The 17,731-nt window shown below is 38.0% G+C and overlaps 1 protein-coding gene across 3 annotated transcripts; it reads right to left on the reverse strand.

Moving 5' to 3' along the window:
- Positions 1 to 695: 695 nt before the first annotated feature.
- Positions 696 to 17,649, reverse strand: LOC130160615 (uncharacterized). 3 transcript variants are annotated; one of them, XR_008826034.1, is made up of 4 exons: positions 17,519 to 17,649; positions 16,189 to 16,289; positions 2,165 to 2,290; positions 696 to 842 (listed from the first exon to the last, which is right to left on the reverse strand). XR_008826034.1 is itself a non-coding variant. In XM_056363231.1 (3 exons), exon 3 carries the CDS (start codon positions 13,373 to 13,375, stop codon positions 6,269 to 6,271), a length of 7,107 nt encoding a protein of 2,368 aa, XP_056219206.1. In that variant the 5' UTR covers positions 13,376 to 13,412; positions 16,189 to 16,289; positions 17,519 to 17,646; the 3' UTR covers positions 5,421 to 6,268. The 3 variants fall into 3 exon arrangements, 1 of the variants encoding a protein (XP_056219206.1); XR_008826033.1 differs by having other exon boundaries at positions 696 to 2,290; XM_056363231.1 differs by lacking the exons at positions 696 to 842; positions 2,165 to 2,290 and adding an exon at positions 5,421 to 13,412 and having other exon boundaries at positions 17,519 to 17,646.
- Between the last annotated feature and the right edge of the window lie 82 nt (positions 17,650 to 17,731).

The following is a 17,731-nucleotide window of genomic DNA, read 5'->3' on the forward strand; positions in this document are numbered from 1 at the left end:
GTTGGTTCAGATTAAGCTAAACCTACTCAGTAAGTATGACACATAGTGATATGATTTTAGTTGAGTGGTATTAATTAATATTGTGGAAACTATTGCCCCTACTGCACATTCCCTATCCAAGTAAAGAGCATCTAAGTTACAAGCAGACGTCCCCATCACTCACTGTCAAGGTTATAACATTGATATTAAAAAAATTACATTTTAATATAAATCTGCATTCCTCCTCTATCATTACATGTGCTGTTGACTAATTCTATATTGAAATCTATGTTGATATCTATATAAAAAAGCATGAGAGATATAGAGAGGACATCCATCTATCAGATGGTAAGCACACTTGAATGTTCATATTTCCAATACAATATCTGCATGTTACAATGACTGTTAATGCCACTTCTCTTCTCTTTGCCAAACAAAGTTCTCTACTATGTTGTCACAGCATATCTTATGCTAGAGAAGAAATTTTACATAAAAAAAAATCTCATTATCAACATCACAATTTCCACTTATATATCTCTAGAATTAAATATTATATCATATATACCCTAACCCTTTAAACAAATATTTATATTGCATATTTTTATTTCCATTTTAAGAAATTCTTGAGCAGAAAACACAGCAGGAGAAAATATACTTTCAAATGATTTATATAAAATGTTGCAAAACAGCAACAGAAATACAATAGTCCATCAAGATCCAAGTCACTTTCCTTTTATTAGTGTCTTATACAGTGTATAAAAATTATAGCACAGATATACTCATCTTTAAAGATTTACAGCACAGATTAAGGAAATGATCACTTATTTTGATGAGTAAGCAGCTATTCCTTTTTGAAACAAAATCTGAAAAACACAAAACACACAATGTAAATGACCATGAATAAGTCAGAAAAGGTAATAAAAATAAAGGACAAAAAATATTTTTAAAAAAATGAAAAAGAAAAGGAAAAAAGTGATAAGGCACTCAGAGGATGCTGATTTGCTGATACAAATTTGTATGAACTTACAAATTATTGTAGTTACATCTAGACACAGAAGAAAAAAAGCTTAAAATAATAACAAATGTAGCAGGTAAACCTTTATGGGTTGCTCTGAATCATTTCATTTTAAAGGAGGCCATATGAAACCTGGCAAGGAACTCAAATGAAAAGCAGCCTTTACATAAATGTTGCTTAATATACACCGTCCTCTTAAAAATAAAAGAGATTAAACTTTTCAGGCTTTGAACACACCTACATTTTTTGAGTCTGGTTCAAAAGTGAACACAATCTTCCACAAACACACAATCTTAATTTTTGCAGAAGCACATGGTCAGATGGTCAGATTCATCCTGAAGTGTATAATTTCCATCTTGATAACATTTGGGGCAATATTTAGTTTTTGTATAACGAGATTCTTCTATGTTTCTTGAGTCAGGGAGTTCAAAGGGCATTTTCAAAATACTGAATTTGTTCAATTTAAAGCCATACGTCATTTTGTCCAGAACTTGCTGTGCTAAGACACTGCGACAGATTTCATCGTTAAAAGTCAGGTGAAAATTGTGCTCCAGTATCTCTGTGATGAAATCCTTCTGGGCTGATTGCAGTGCTGTAGCAACAGTGTTAACTTCAACCATAATGCCATTGGTCAGTAGTTTTGGATCAAGATTTTGTTTCACTCCAGATCCCACATTGAAATCAATGCCTAATTTCCTGCATCTGGGATAAGAATAAAGTGGGCAATGTTCTCCATGAGGCACTGAAAGGATTTTTTTTATTTGATAAGCCTGCAATTTTCACAGCCTTAAATTGAGCTCGTTTTCTTGTTCATTGTCAGTGGAACTCCCTACATTTAGGTCTATGGTTGGAGCCTGGGAAGAGCCAGTAATACATGTATCCCAAAACATTACAGGTTCCATTGAGAACCTTGAGTTACATGAATTTCATTTCAGATGAGCAAATGGTTGGCATTCTTAGGCTTGGCAGTAGATTCTAGAGGAAGTGAAGTCTGTTACCCTGTCAATATGTATTTCCTCGTACCTGAAGCTGCACCTAACCGTATCTCAAAGAGTCGTGTCTCATGATTATTAAACCTGATACTAACTTACCTTAACCAATTATCTTTGCTTACCCCTGAGAGTTGAATGTAATATCAAAAACTGAGCAAATATACTGTGTTGAGTTTACCTTGTAAAATGTGATCAGCTTAACTGTGACTTGCTCCAACATCTCTGGCCCACGCTTTATAATTGCATCCTAGTTGGACATCCATCCAATGAGTAATGGGATGAATTCTTCTGGTTCAGTGTTACCCTGAATGAAACAAGTTTGATATTTGTCAGTTCATGCATGAATTGTTTCCACAGCCCTCAACAAAGACTGAGAACAGCAGTAGCCCCATTTGTGACCATTTCATACACTGTGTGGGAGACAGTCTTGGAAGATCCCATTGGAAAACTCTAACAGCAGCTAACCAGATGTACATTTTCAAACCAACCAGACAGGGCTGTCTGGTTGGTTCCTTTGTCCTGAAAATACTTCCAAGAAGCATAAACCCATCAAACAGAACAAAACCACCTGAGTTGCTTGATGACATTTGTTTTTGAGTGTGGAATTGCAAACTGTTGCAACATGCCACAAGGCTGTTGCAGTAAAAATACCCACTACACACCAACTACAATTTGCTGCAGCAATATGACAAGTCAGATGTGAGACCCTTAGGAGTGGTAGATTAGTAGTAGTTATCACCTTAGTAATATGGTAGTGTAGAGGATTTTATATTAATCTGTTGTTTGCTTTTAATAAAACAATGTGTGCATTGTCGATGTAATCATAATATGCTTATAACTAAGTGACTTTTTATAAAACTTGCTGTGCAACGTTACAGAAGACTGAACTTATGATATTGTTTGAAGGCCACCCTAGAAAAAATAACTCCTTATATGGTAGACATCCCGGAACAGAAGTAATACAAAAAACGAGGAATAGAGTAGGGTATTGTCTCTGTGTGTGTGAATCTCTCAAAGATCCACCGGCACGAGAGCTGCCCCGCGTAGGGGAGTGAGATAACACGTGGGGGAGCAAAACAACGAAGACAGCGGCATGGACCGATAAGAAGAGACTCAACCCACATTATATTATTTTTTTCTGTGTAAGAATATGAAAGACTGGGTCAGGAAAAGGGTAGAGTGTCAGACTTCGTGAACTGGCACAACTGCATGTTGTTGTCAGGGAGAGATAGTTTGGCCCAGAGCTCTGTAACGATCTCCTTTTTCTAATGCTATATTGCTGTTAGCTTTAATAAATGCTGGGATTTGAACATGAATGATTGTCCTGTTTCCTTCATCAAACCAACACAGGAGTTTAGGTGACAAACTCAACAGTAGTTAAATGGTTCACAAACTATAGTTCCAAAGGACTGTTTGACGGCAAGTTAAAGCAGTGAAAACATTGAAAATAAAGCGTGCACTTAAACTGATAACAGCTTTTTTCTGTGTGGTTTTTGTTTTTAGTGGCTGAAACATGTTTTTGCAAATGTCCCCATTCATAGCAGTACATCACTCAGCTTCTGTGCTGATGCTCCCAGCTGCTTCTTCAAACTGGGACCGTCCCAACTGAACCTACTGCAGGTAGGTTTTCTGTAAGAGCTTCCAGGACTGTTTCCCACGCGGTGAATGAGACAGTCTTAAAATTGGTTGCAATAGAGTTTAATATTTAAAATACACATTCAAAACAATACTGAGTCGCTAGTTTGAAACGTGCCAAACACGAACAAAACAATATCATTATCAGCATGTGGACTGCCCCGCCCCCCTGGATAATCGCCATCTTCAATTTATCACCCTTTAAATTTCACATTGTCCCCTTTTTCTCTCAAGCACAGGAATAATAGGCCAATACTGAACTTGGTCTAGTGACATGAAAAGCTAATAAAATCTCTATACCACTGTAACAAAGGTGTAACGGCTAACCCCTTTCTTCTTTAACACGGCAGCCTGTAACTTACTAAACAGCAACAACAGTTACAACACTACACCGTAGTCAGGTGGAACCACTTCAATACCCCCACCCCTCTCTGGGGTTGCTACTATACAGTCAACTGTATAGAGAGAGGCTCAATCCCTATGCTTCGCTAAAATCGAAATAGGATGAAAGAGAAGAGGGCAGACTTACCAAATAATGCACAGCCGTTGTTTCCACTTGTAATCACAACACGCAGATTTTGCAACAATCTCTTGTCTTTAAACTGCGACTGAAATCTCTCATCTGAGAAATAATCCAAAACTCTAGCAGGAAGTAGTTAAAGAGCAAACCCTAGCAGGAAGTATTGAAACTAAAGCACGGGGAGTTCTTTTTCTTCTTCTATGTGTTTCTTGGTGGATTGCAAACCAGCTTTAGAGGTGCATACCGCCACATACTGTGTTGGGGTGTATAGAGTCATGGCATTAGATCATCATCACTAATTGTTATAGTGGTACTTACACCCTATTTTCTGAATCCTGCCTGTATTATATAATCTACCAATCCCCTTCTGATTTCCCTGAAATTCTTCCTGTGCTCCATAATGATTTTAAACTCCATACCTCCCCTGCCTCAAGTACTGTTTCTTAATCTGTCATTCTCTGAATTACAACAATGTATGATTATATGTTCCATAAACTATCTTCCAGAGCGTTGCACCACTGACAAAGATTTGTTTGACTTTTCCCCATAACATATAACGTGGATTTAAACCCTGCATGCCAAAGCCTTAGTTGTGTTATGATTACCTCCTCCCTGTGGAAACAATATCTTCCTTTAAACTGTTGAACATGAACTGTCTTTTGTATATTATAGTAATGTCTCCTTTTATTGTATTTATCCCATTCCATCTGCCAGGTGCTGATTATGGCTGTTCTAATACCATAACCTACTATAATTGCTTCATTATGTCCTTTAAGAGCCATCTTAGCCAATTTATCTGCTTGTTCATTACCTCTAATACCCAAATGGGCAGGGACCATACAACATTGCACTTGTAACCATCCTTTCTAATCCTAAAAGCATAATGTGAATTTCTAACAAGAGATCATCTCTGACCATTTGCCTTGATAGCAAACCTCTGAGAGATTGCATACCAACAAAAATTTTAAAAAATATGAAAAAGTATACATACACACAAACACATACATATATATATATATTATCAAATTCGTGAAGACATCTGTCCAATCTTAAGCAACATTGAAGCTCCTATTTTCATGACAATTTGTTACAATGCTGCTTATCTTGTGCTTTCTGAACGAAGTACTCTTCCATAGTGTCCATATTCCATATTGTAAGTAAATCATAATTTCCACTTTGTAGAATTGAATATATCATTGCGTATACAGGGCTCACAAGATGATATTACCCCTTAAATATTTATATTTATATATAGCAGAAAACACAGGAGGAGAAAAGATGCTTTCAAATACTTTATATAAAATGTAGTAAAAAATGGCAATAAAAAATAAAATAGTCCATCAAGATCCAGGTCACTTTCTTTTTTATAGTGTCTTATGCAGTGAAAATTGAAATTATTTGAAGCATAGATATACTCATCTTTAGAGATTTAGATCACAGGTTAAAAAAAAAAAAGATCACTTATTTGTAATTCACATCTTGTGGTTTTCAACAGAATGCAGCAATTCCTTTTTGAAACAACAATCAGAAAAATATAAACATACAATGTAAATGACCATGAATAAGAAAAAAAAAAGGTACAAATAAACAACATGAAAAAATAAAAAATAAAAACAAAGAAACTATTTGGTGAAAAAGGACCACTTAAAGGATGCTGATTTGCTGATACAAATTTGTATGAACTTCTTACATATTATTGTAGCTATATCGGAACACAGAATGAAAAAAGAAGAATAAGGAGTTTAAATTGACATCAGTTGTAGCAAATAAACATTTATGGGTTGCTTTGAAACATTTAATTTTAAGGGAGGCCATGTAACACCTGGCAAGGAACTACTAATGAAAATTAGCCTTTGGATAACTGTTGCATTTACAAAAAATGTTCCTTAAAGTACACTGTCTCTGTAAAAATAAAAAAGCATACACCTTTCGAGGCTTTGAACACACACCTCCATTTTTGAGTCTGATTCAAAAGCAAACAAAATTTACAAGTATACATTTTTGCAGCCTTGAATTAAGTTATCAAATGCATTCTCTGACAGAATACAGTTTTACTAGCAAATACAGGCAACACCATTAATATGTTTAATGTAAAACACCTGTCTTTTGTGTGAACCATCATTTAGATCACGAATGATCCCATTCCTGTTTGATGTTGACTTCACTTTGTGTTTGAACTTGAACTTGAACAACTCCATAATGGTATGACTCCACTGGCACATTTTCTTGCTCCTCTTTAATTGATATACTCTCAGTGTCCTGACATGTGGTTATCATGGGGTATGCCCCGGATTCTGCTACTGCAACTGGTACTTCATACTTGACATCCTCAGTGTCTGATTCTGTTTTCACACTCTTTGTACATACAGCTAGCATAGCATATCCTTCAGATACTTGTGGTTCAGCCAGGTTGTAATGGTGGGCATCCTCTGTTTCTGATTCTGTTTTTATGTGGCTTTCAGATTTTGGACATATGGTTAGTGAAGTATATCCAATGGATCCTACAGGTTTACCTATTTCCTCAGTGTCTGGTTCAGTTTTAACAGTGCTCTCAGTATCCTTACCTACAGCTAGCATAGCATATCCTTCAGATATTTGTGGTTCAACCAGGTTGTAATACTGGGCATCCTCTGTTTCTGATTCAGTTTTTATACGACTTTCAGATTTTGGACATATGGTTAACAAAGTATATCCAAGGGATCGTCCAGGTTTAACTATTTCCTCGGTGACTGGTTTCATAGTGCCATAATTTGAATCATCTTCCTCCTCTTTAATCTGTATGTTTCCCTGAAGAAGACTGTCACAATTTCCACTCACTGGATTCCCAGTCATTTGCACTATTGTCCCAGGATCTGTTTGGGACTTTGTGTCTTTCTCATCAAGCCAACGTTCCTTATTGGTTTTGACATCAAGAAGATGGGTATGATTGACGTCTGAAAGGTATCTCAATTGCTGAACAACTCTACCTTCTCCATTTGTTGTCATATCTGTTTCTTTCAGAGAAGATATCGCACTTTTCATATTTTGTCTCTCTTGTCCCGATCTTTTTGATGCCTTGTGTTGAAAAACAAATGGCAATTTGAAGACCTCCTTTGCTCTGTGCAAATTTTTACGGTACTGTTTGCCCATAGATTTGACTTTGGATGCAGTAGCTATGGAAAATTCCCACCGCCTGTAATTCTGTGAGCTTATATCAAAGTTATAGTCAAGGATGTCATACAGAGAGTCTGGGAAATAGTGTCCTACTTTCTTACCTAGATACCGATAGATCTCCATCACTGCAGCTCTAGTCAAAAGCTTTAAGTCCAGTTTTTCTTTGTCTCCTGATTTTGATGACACATCTAGGTTCAGACCTATCTCTGAGCACACTGGAAAGCGGTCTCCATTACACTGGGTATTTTTCTTTGATTTTACGGCTCCCATATGTTCACTCGACAGTGTGGCTTCTTCCTTCTTTGTTTGCAATGCCAGCTTTCTTTTTTTGGTCGTTTCCTTCCTTTCATTTTTCTGCATCGAAGGTGCCTCTTTCACTTTTCTCACATCTCTAGTATCTCTGTGAGGACATGGCTGAATAACAAAAACTTCACTAAACCATGTGGGCCCTTTATTATGTAGTACAATTTTGTGGAACAGTACTGCAGGATTTATATCTTGGCTCTGCATGCCAATGTTAAAGTTGTGTTCAAGAACATCATTAATGAGCTTATTTTTTGTTCCACACAATCTTTTGGAAAAATGAGCCACTTCCTTCATCATACCACGTGTCAATACACGGGGGTCGAGTTTGTCTTTTGGTTTGTCTTGGTCCACATACAGGCTTAAACCTACTTTCTTGCAGAGTGGGTAACTGTCCATTATTGTCTCCTCTGCTTTTTGGAAAGTAGAAAACAGATCCTTTGTAGGCTTTTGTGCTGTGCAGTTTGCTTCAGTAGAGACTGTGTCAGTCATGACATGTGGACGAGGATGAAACACGTGGTCAGGGTCAGATTCATCCTGATGAAGCTTAGAATTTCTGTCTTGATAACATTTGGGGCAATATTTAGTTTTCTGATAGGTAACTTCTTCTATGCATTTTGAGTCAGGGAGCTCAAAGGGCATTTTCATGATACTGGATTTGTTAAATTTTAAAGCAGATGCTCTTATTTTCTCCAGAACTTGCTGTGCAAAGACATTGCGACAGACCTCATTTTTCAAATATAGATGAAAATTGTACTCCAATATCTCTGTGATGAAATCCTTCTGGGCTGATTGCATTGCTGTAGAAAAAGTGTTAATCTCAACCATGATGCCATTGGTCAGTAATTTTGGATCAAGGTTTTGTTTTACTCCAGATCCCACATTGAAATCAATGCCCAATTTCTTGCATCTGGAATAATAATAAAATAGGCAATGTTCTCCATGAGGCACTGAGAGGATCTGCTGAATTTGATTAGTCCGCAATTTCCACAGTCCTAAATTGAGCTCATTTTCTTGTTCATTGTCAGTGGAACTCCCTACATTTTGGTCTATGATTGGAGCCTGGGAAGAGCCAGTGCTACATGCATCTAAAGTTGGGTTGTTCTGGCAATCCATCACCATCACTGAGAAATCTTTTACTGTGTGCTTTATTTTCTTGGCTCCTGTTAGATTTGATAGATGTTTTTGTTCCATTATAACAGGAATTCTGGCAAGAATAGTTTTAGCAAGGTCAGAGTCTCCATTTTGCCAATCAAGATCAAAGTTGTGTCTGAGGATATCAAGACAAATCTGATCAAATGTTCCACACAACTTTTCTGCAAAGTTTGTCACCTCAGTCATTGCCCCATTGGTCAATTTGTTGATCTCAAGTTTTTTATTTGGTTGACTGCCGATAACATTTAGCTTCAGACCAATGTCCTTGCAGAAGGGATAAAGGGCCACCCTGTGTTCTTTAGTTTCAGCTTGTAAATCAGGAGGACACGAAGGAGCAATATCACACTCTGTTGTTCTTGATATGCACCTGACTTCAGGGTTGACGCTGCCCATGTTCTGACTGGCCATGTTGACTGATGACATAGGATCAGGAAGTTCAAAAACCTCTTTTGAAAGTTTTACTGCATCATCACTACTTTTAAGCTGTCTTACTCTATTCATAACCTCACATGCAAAGGTTTTCCTATGGTGTTCGCTCCACAGGCCAAAGTCAAAGTTGTACTCAAGAATCTCCATGATGAAATCCTGTTGGGATGAATTCATTGCTATGGAAAATTTTGCAATTTCAAGCAGAACAGAATTATTCAAAGAGTCAACACTGAAGTTTTTCTTTTGGACAAATCCAACATTGAATTCAAGGCCAAATGTTTTAGATCTGGTGAATGCACAGTACTCTTTGTCAAGTGAGAAAAGGATTTGTTTGACACGGTTCGCACGCAACTTCCACATGTTGCTCTCCACTTCCATTTCCTCTTCTTTCATATCACATTTGTATGGCACATTTCTTGGAATCTCTGTTTTCTTTTCATCTCCACACAGTCCTCTTTCATCAGGCTGACTTGCAAATGTTGGGTTTACATTTGAGTTTACAATTGGTAAACTGGATGAACAATCAGTAGTGATGAGGAAGGGCCCACGTACACCTAGATAACTTGATTCTGATTCAGTATGGATGTCAGAACTTGTTGGGTTTTCTAACTCTAAGCCCAGACCAATCTCTGTGCAAATGGGATAGCAGTCTCCAGTATTTTTCTTATCTTTCTTTGCCTTTGTGGCAACCATAGATTCACTCAGCATCTTGGCTTCTTCCTTCCTTGTTTGCAGTGCCAGCTTTCTTTTTTTTGTTGTTTCCTTCCTTTCATTTTTCTGCGCAGCAGATGCCTCTGTCTGTTTACTCACATCTCTAGGATCTCGGTGTGGCCATGGATAAACAACAAAAACATCACTGAACCATGTGGGCCCTTTGTTATGAAGTGCTACCATTCTGTGGAAAAGCAGCGCAGGATTTAAATCTTGGCTAAGCTTGCCAAAGTTAAAGTTGTGTTCAAGAACATCATTAATTAGTTTATGTTTTGTTCCACACAATCTTTTGGCAAAACTAGTTATTTCCTTCATAACCCCCCGTGTCAATGCACAAATGTCTAGTTTAACTTTTGGTTTGTCTGTGTCCACACATAGGCTTAAACCTATTTTCTTGCAGAGTGGGTAACTGTCCATTATTGTCTCCTCTACTTGTTGGAAAGCAGATGACAGATCCTTTGTAGGCTTTTGTACTGTGCAGTTTGCTTCTGCAGAGACTGTGTCAGTCATGGCATCTGGACGAGGATGAAGCTGATGGTCAGGTTTAGATTCATTCTGACAAAGCTTAGAATTTCTGTCTTGATAACATTTAGGGCAATATTTAGTTTTCGGATAGCGAGATTCTTCTATACTTCTTGAGTCAGGAAGTTCAAAAGGCATTTTCAGGAATCTGGGTTTGCTAGATTTTAAATACAGACTATTAATTTTTTCGACAACTTGCTGTGCAAAGACACTGCGACAAAGCTCATTGTTCAAATTCAAACAAAAATTGTACTCCAGTATCTCTGTGATGAAATCCTTTTGGGCTGATTGCAGTGCTGTAGCAAGGGTGTTAACTTCAACCATGATGCCATTGGTCAGAAATTTTGGATCAAGATTTTGTTTTACTCCAGATCCCACATTGAAATCAATGCCTAATTTTTTGCATCTGGAATAAGAATAAAATGGGCAATGTTCAACATGAGGCACTGAGAGGATCTGTTGAGTTTGATTAGTCCGCAATTTCCACAGTCCTAAATTGAGCTCATTTTCTTGGTTATTGTCAGTGGAACTCCCCACATTTTGGTCTATGATTGTAGCCTGGGAAGAGCCGATACTACATGTATCTAAAGTTGGGTAATTCTGGTAATCCATCACCATTGTTGAGAAATCTTTCATCGTGTGTTTAATCTTCTTGAAGCCTGTTAGATTTGATAGATTTTTGTGCTCCATTATAACAGGAATTCGAGTGAGTATAGTTTTAGCAAGGTCAGAGTCTCCATTTTGCGAATCAAGATCAAAGTTGTGTCTGAGGATGTCAAGACAAATCTGATCAAATGTTCCACACAACTTTTCTGCAAAGTTTGTCACTTCAGTCATTGCCCCATTGGTCAATTTGTTCATCTCAAGTTTTTTATTTGGCTGACTGGAGATTATATTTAGCTTCAGACCAATGTCCTTGCAGAAAGGATAAAGATCCATCCTGTGTTCTTTAGTTTCAGTGTGAGAATCAGGAGGACACATGGGAGCAGCATCACACTCTGTTGTTCTCGATATGCTGCTGACTTCAGGGTTGACGCTGCCCATGCTCTGCCTGGTCATGTTGACTGATGACATGGGATCCGGAAGTTCAAAATATTCTTTTGAAAGTTTGACTGAATCTTCACTTTTTCTAAGCTGTCTTACTCTATTCATAACTTCACATGCAAAGGTTTTCCTATGGTGTTCGCTCCACAGGCCAAAGTCAAAGTTGTACTCAAGAATCTCCATGATGAAATCCTGCTGGGATGAATTCATTGCTAAGGCAAATTTTGCAATTTCGAGCAAAACAAAAGTAGTCAAAGAGTCAACATTGAAGTTTTGTTTTGGGCCAAATCCAACATTGAATTCCAGGCCAAATGTCTTGGACTTTGTGAATGCTTTATCTATCAAGGAGAGGATTTGTTTTACACGATTTACACGCAGCTTCCACATATTGCTCTCTGTTTCCATTTCCTTTTCGTCCATGTCACATTTGTATAGCACAATTCTTGGAATCTCTGTCTTCTCTTCGTCTCCACACTGTCCTCTTTCATCAGGCTGATTTGCAAATGTTGGGTTTACATTTGATTTTAAATTTGGTAAACTGGAGGACCCATCAGTGGTGATCAGGCAGGGTTCACATTTACCCACGCAGCTTGACTCCAATTCATTATGGATGTCAGAACTTGTTGGGTTTTGTAAGTCATCTCCATTTTCATCATTTTCTGAATCTGTGACTTCGTCTGAGTCTAAAGGACACATGTAGCTGTGGTCATCCTCTGATGTTTTACTGATATCAGTGTGATGAGATATTGTGTTTGTCTCTTCCTGTTCAGCCTGTTCTGTCCTGCGTCGTTTGGTGACATGTTCTCTAGTTGTTGAAAGAGCTCTTTTTTCCTGTTTACTTTTTAAATCAGACTGCCTTCTTTTGCTCACTTCTTTCAATTGATATAGTGAGGCTCTCACACTGGACAGAGGTGATACTTTTTCAAAAGGATTTGTCTGAAAGGAAAATGGCTCACTTTTAAACTCAGGACTGATTTTGGTACCAGTGGTAAGAAGTTGCTTCTTCCTTTTCTGAAGTTGTAATATTGTGAACCAAACTTGATTTTTTTCCTGTTGACATTTAAGATCAAGTTCAAAATTATGCTCCAACACACTGAGAACAATAGATCTGTCGGATGCAGTCAGTGTTCTTGTGAACTGTACTAGTTCTAACATCATGCCCTTTGTCAGTAAACCTGGATCTAGACTTTGTTTTGACTCAACATCAAGGTTCAGACCAATTACTGTACAACAAGGGAATGAGAGAGGAATAACATCCTCTTTCAGTTCTTCTGTTGACTGAGGCTCTGAACACTCTAATTCATCAACATCATCACTGTCATCAGCACGTGGTCCATCCATCTCTTCCATCTTCATATAGTCTTTAGATGGTGCTCGTGAACACTTCAATTTATCTTCATGTTCACTTTCATCCATGTCATCCATCTCCACCAGGAAACAGTCAGTCTTATATTCTGTAGATGCCATATTCAGTCTACTTTTGCTGTTGCTGGTAAATTCTGGCCCAGATGATGTGTCAAAGAGAGTGAAACCTTCATCTTTATCTTCAGGAGGTTTTCGTATCAGGTGTCTGACTTTGTGCAGAAGTTGAGAAGTAAATTCAATCCGCTGTTGCTCACTTTTCAATCCAAGATCAAAATTGTTCTCCAGAATATTTGTGATAAAATGCCATTTATTCCTCTTTACTGTTTCAGCAAAGTCACAGACCTCCAGTATGACACTGTTTGTCAGTGAATGTAAATCCAATTTTTTCTGTGTGTTGGATCCAACATTAAAATCTAGTCCCATTTTATTGCTGTAATGGAATGGTTCTGGATGTCTTGAGTACTTCTTTACATGCTTAATGCGCCACCGCCATAGTGTGTTGGCATCCATCTTTTTATTGTCTTTCAGACTGCCAGTGTCCCTGTTGTCCATCCTCAGTGATCTTTTTGATCTTCTATGGCTTCCTTGCCTGTATGTAGTTGAGGGGGAAACTTATAAATGATACACACCATATTTCAGCCTTAAGTTATACACAATGTATTTGTATTAACATTATATTTATCAGACTAAAATACCACATCATTTACAATTATAGCTTTTCAAATAAGAGCCCCTTTCTTATTTCTAATTCAATACCTTTGGGTTTTTGGACTACTGACCAAATAAACAAACATGAGTCATCACTTTACGTCTCAGGGGGCCTCCATTGCATACATAAAAACAGGACCTGAAAGATGCTTACACCACTTCCCACGCAAAGGTCGGGCTCTATAAAAAAGAATGTGCGCACAGTTTGCACACCAGCTCTGACGCACAAACATTTTTGTGACAGGGGAAATTGGATGGTGAGGTGGTGAATAAAGTTTGATAGCCATTACATACGCATAAAGCATGTATGATTTTAGTCTTTATATTGTTTTGTGTCTAAAATTGCTGCAGCAAACACAAATGTCCTGTCAAGTGCACAGAGCACACTGGAGACACCACAAATTTCCTATTTCAAATGTTATCCCAGGGTGTGGAATGGACTACCACTTATTGCTTTACACCTTGCCAAATTGATTGCAACAATCAGCCTGATTGATGTAAACATATAAATACCCTGCTCATACCTGTGTCTAATGCTGCATGATGGATGCATAGGTACTGCTAGATGACTAAGTGAATGGAAGAATTTAACAGGAATGTGTGTTAAGGAACCACAACCACACCGATTTAGATTCCCTACAGAGCCGTTCTATTGGATCTATGTGCTGAACCAGGTCAAGCATTAGACAGACCACCCAGACATAACCATGCCATCCCAGTACAAACACAAGTGCTACCCACTCTGGGGTTTCTGGCAACTGCTGTTACCAGGGGGAATTAGTGGACAAGTAAAGTATAGGTTTGATATAAACACTAAATAAAGTCTACCTGTCTGCCCCAAGCCCCTTTTGGGAATAATTCCTCGCTCTGTGGGAGTATAGGCTGGCATCAAAAGGCAATTTGGAGCAATATCCAGTTTCCAAAATGTAATTGCTATCAGGGCTCCATCTGAAAACAAAGTGTGTGTGATAATAGGCTTCTTGCTAAATTAATGAAACAATGTATTATAGTAATCCTAATTCAAGCCTGATGTACAATCACTCTCTCTTATAACCTGCAGGTGACAGTGGCTATCCCCTCAGGCGCCCTTTCCAAACCTGCAGAGCGCAGAGTAAATGCATTACAATGACGCCCACGGTTGTGTGCGCTCAGTTGTTGAGCAGGCCATCGCCTCCTCAAATTATTGTTAAACAGGGTCATTTATATGCATCAGCATTCATGAGGTGCTTTGCATTGACCATTTATGATTGAAAGTGGGCATACAGGGGTGGTATGTGACGCTGATCCAGGTGCAAATATTTCCAAATTTATTGTGATTTATGAATGGAATATTGCCTGCAGGTGTGTGCGCACAGTTTAATAAATCCAATTACTTTTTTGCATATGCCATTTTCAGTTTTTGTGCGCACATAAACTTTTAGTATGAATCCTATACACCTTTTTATGAATGAGGCCTCAGGTTACTTGATGACATCTTTTTAAATTAATTTATTAATGATTCAAACAGAGTAGATTAACCAATAAAGGAAACAATCATTGTTTTGCCCCTTTTTTTTTATTTTCATATCCGTTTGCATTAAATATAGCAATACGGAAAAGTATTATGAATTCCACATATCACTTCACATGCACAAGGCATGATAATTGATATGAAACGAAAATGCCAAGTTAAAATAAAAAGATGAGCATTCTCACGAGATGAGCTTCCTCAATGTGTCTTGTCTACCAGCAATTTGCATGGAATTAAAACTTTGTTTTGCTTTTCTTTAGGGCAACTGGATACTTGGTTATAACTTGATTCCCACAGTTGACATCATGCAATCCTAACTCTACCACTTACAAGTAACCACTGCTTACATACAATAGTGTGTGCAAGTGTACATATTTACTGAAAAAAGGTGTAAAAGCAAAGCTCATTTTTATGATTTTAAGAATCGATACTGCATCATACAAATGAACATTGCAACAAATCAGGAAAGTCTAGCTTGGTTCTCCTGTACTGAGATTTCTCTCTCCCTCCTTCTCTTGTTCTCTCTCTAATTGAACACATGAAAAACAGAGTCAAAATAGCCAAGATAGCTACGGCAGCTCATACACATCACCCTGCCCGCACCATTTCTGGCTTTGTCACATTTGCCACAGAGCAGATAAATTAAATATCAGATGGGACACAGTTAAAATTGCGTCCTTGTGTATGCCATACACTGAAATATAAACAAAGGTAACAGCTCATGGAAACATGGCTCCAAACTGCTAATTTTACTTGTGGCCAACAATGTCACAGTTTATCTTTAAAAGTCAGATTCAGTCAATTTATTAGACTTTTCCTCCACTTAGACTTACTGCAACTATGAAGCAGTTTCTAAAGTCAAAGAGGGCAGTGACATTGAGAATACATGAAATTAATTTCAGATGATCAAATAGCTGGCGTTCTTAGGCTTGGCAGTAGAGTCTAGAGGAAGTTAGGTTTGTTTCCCCATCAACATGCTTTTTCTCTTACCTGAAGCTGTACCTAACCTTATCTTTATCGAATCATGTCTCATGATGCTTAAAACCTGACACTAATTCACCTTTATCAATTATATTTGCTATTTCCTGAGGCTTGGAATGTAATATCAAACACTGAGCAAAAATACCGTGTTGAGTGTGCTACGTACCTTGTAAAACATGATCAGCATCTCTGCCCCATACTGTATATTGGCATCCTAGTTGGACATCCATCCAATCACCGATGGGACTGTGCTGGTTCAGTGTAGCCCTGAATGAAACACAAGTTTGATATTTGTCAGTTCATGTATGCATCGTTTCCACATCACTCAAAAAAGACTGAGAACACCAGTAGCCCCGTTCGCGACTGTTTCATATGCTGTGCTCCCATTGGACAACTGTTAGCTAAACATTACCAGATTTAGGGCAGTTAACCAGATGTGTATTTCCAAACCAACCAGTTAGCCCTGATCCTCAAGTTTTATCTCCCATAAATATTGAAAAATATTGTTGCTTAATGACATGTGTTTGAGTCTAGAATGTGGTCATTGATGCCTCTTGTGGCTATTGGGGTAAAATACCCACCAAAACCAACTACCACTCGCTGCATCAATAGGGCAGGTTCAGATGTGAGACCCTTCCCAGTGATAGATTTATAGTAGTAATCACCTTATAATTATCGTGGCTCAATAACACAAAAAAGAAAAAAAACATGTATGGATAGGCCTCAGGGGGCAGTACTTAGCCTATTATGGTTTAGTGCACCAAAATTTGGCAAATAAATCACAACACTAGAAACTTACTTTGACAAGACACACAAAGGTGATATGCTTTATCCAGAGTTTTTCAAACAATATGATTGTTGGCTTTTGGTTTCCCGGCGCATTTCTGTGGGAGCTTCCAGTGAATGAGACACTGTTCACTTAAATAAGAACTCAACTTTTCCTACTTGTATTTTTCTTTTATATTATTTTTATATTATTATATGTTATTTATTTGTTTTTGTGATTTGGAAAGGAGTATTTATCGCCCTAGTGTTATAAATAAAGTTGGTTGAGATATATAAATTCTCCTTCACATTTTTCCATGACATGACATTTTCCATCGAGGTCATGGAAAAGTGGCTAAGAAATTAGATTATTTTGACTTTTCATTTGCAGCCCTTGCTTCATTGCATTCTGATCAAAGCAGCCCCCCCCCCCCCAAACACTGGAATAATAAGAAGTAGGCTAATGCTTGGTCTGGTGACATGAAAAGGTAGTAAAAGCTGTGCATGCTTTGAAACGGTGTAACGCTTAACTTCTTTCCTCACACGGCAGCCCGTACCGTAGCCCTTTACAAAACAGCAACACGCCGTTGAACAGCATTGTTTCTACTCCGTAGGGTCAGGTCCAACCACTTCAATACCTCCACCCTAGGGTCGCCTCCACAGTCGACTTCTTCAGAGACTCAATCCCCGCCATGATCGAGATAGGACGAAAGAGAAGGGAGCAGACTTACCAAATAATACACAGCCGTTGAACTCGCTTACAATCACCACGCGCGTCTTGTACAACAGTATGTTGTCGTTAAAATGCGACGAAATCTCTGAGCTGTGACCAACATTCCAAAGCTCTAGCAGGAAGTTGTGAAACAGCAAAGCGCGGGGACTTCAAAATAAAAGTCTTCTTCTTCTTCTTCTTCTTCTTCTTGTATTCTTTTTTTTTTTTTTAT

This window comes from Seriola aureovittata, chromosome 19 (assembly GCF_021018895.1).
Source record: "Seriola aureovittata isolate HTS-2021-v1 ecotype China chromosome 19, ASM2101889v1, whole genome shotgun sequence".
Classification (NCBI taxonomy): domain Eukaryota; kingdom Metazoa; phylum Chordata; class Actinopteri; order Carangiformes; family Carangidae; genus Seriola; species Seriola aureovittata.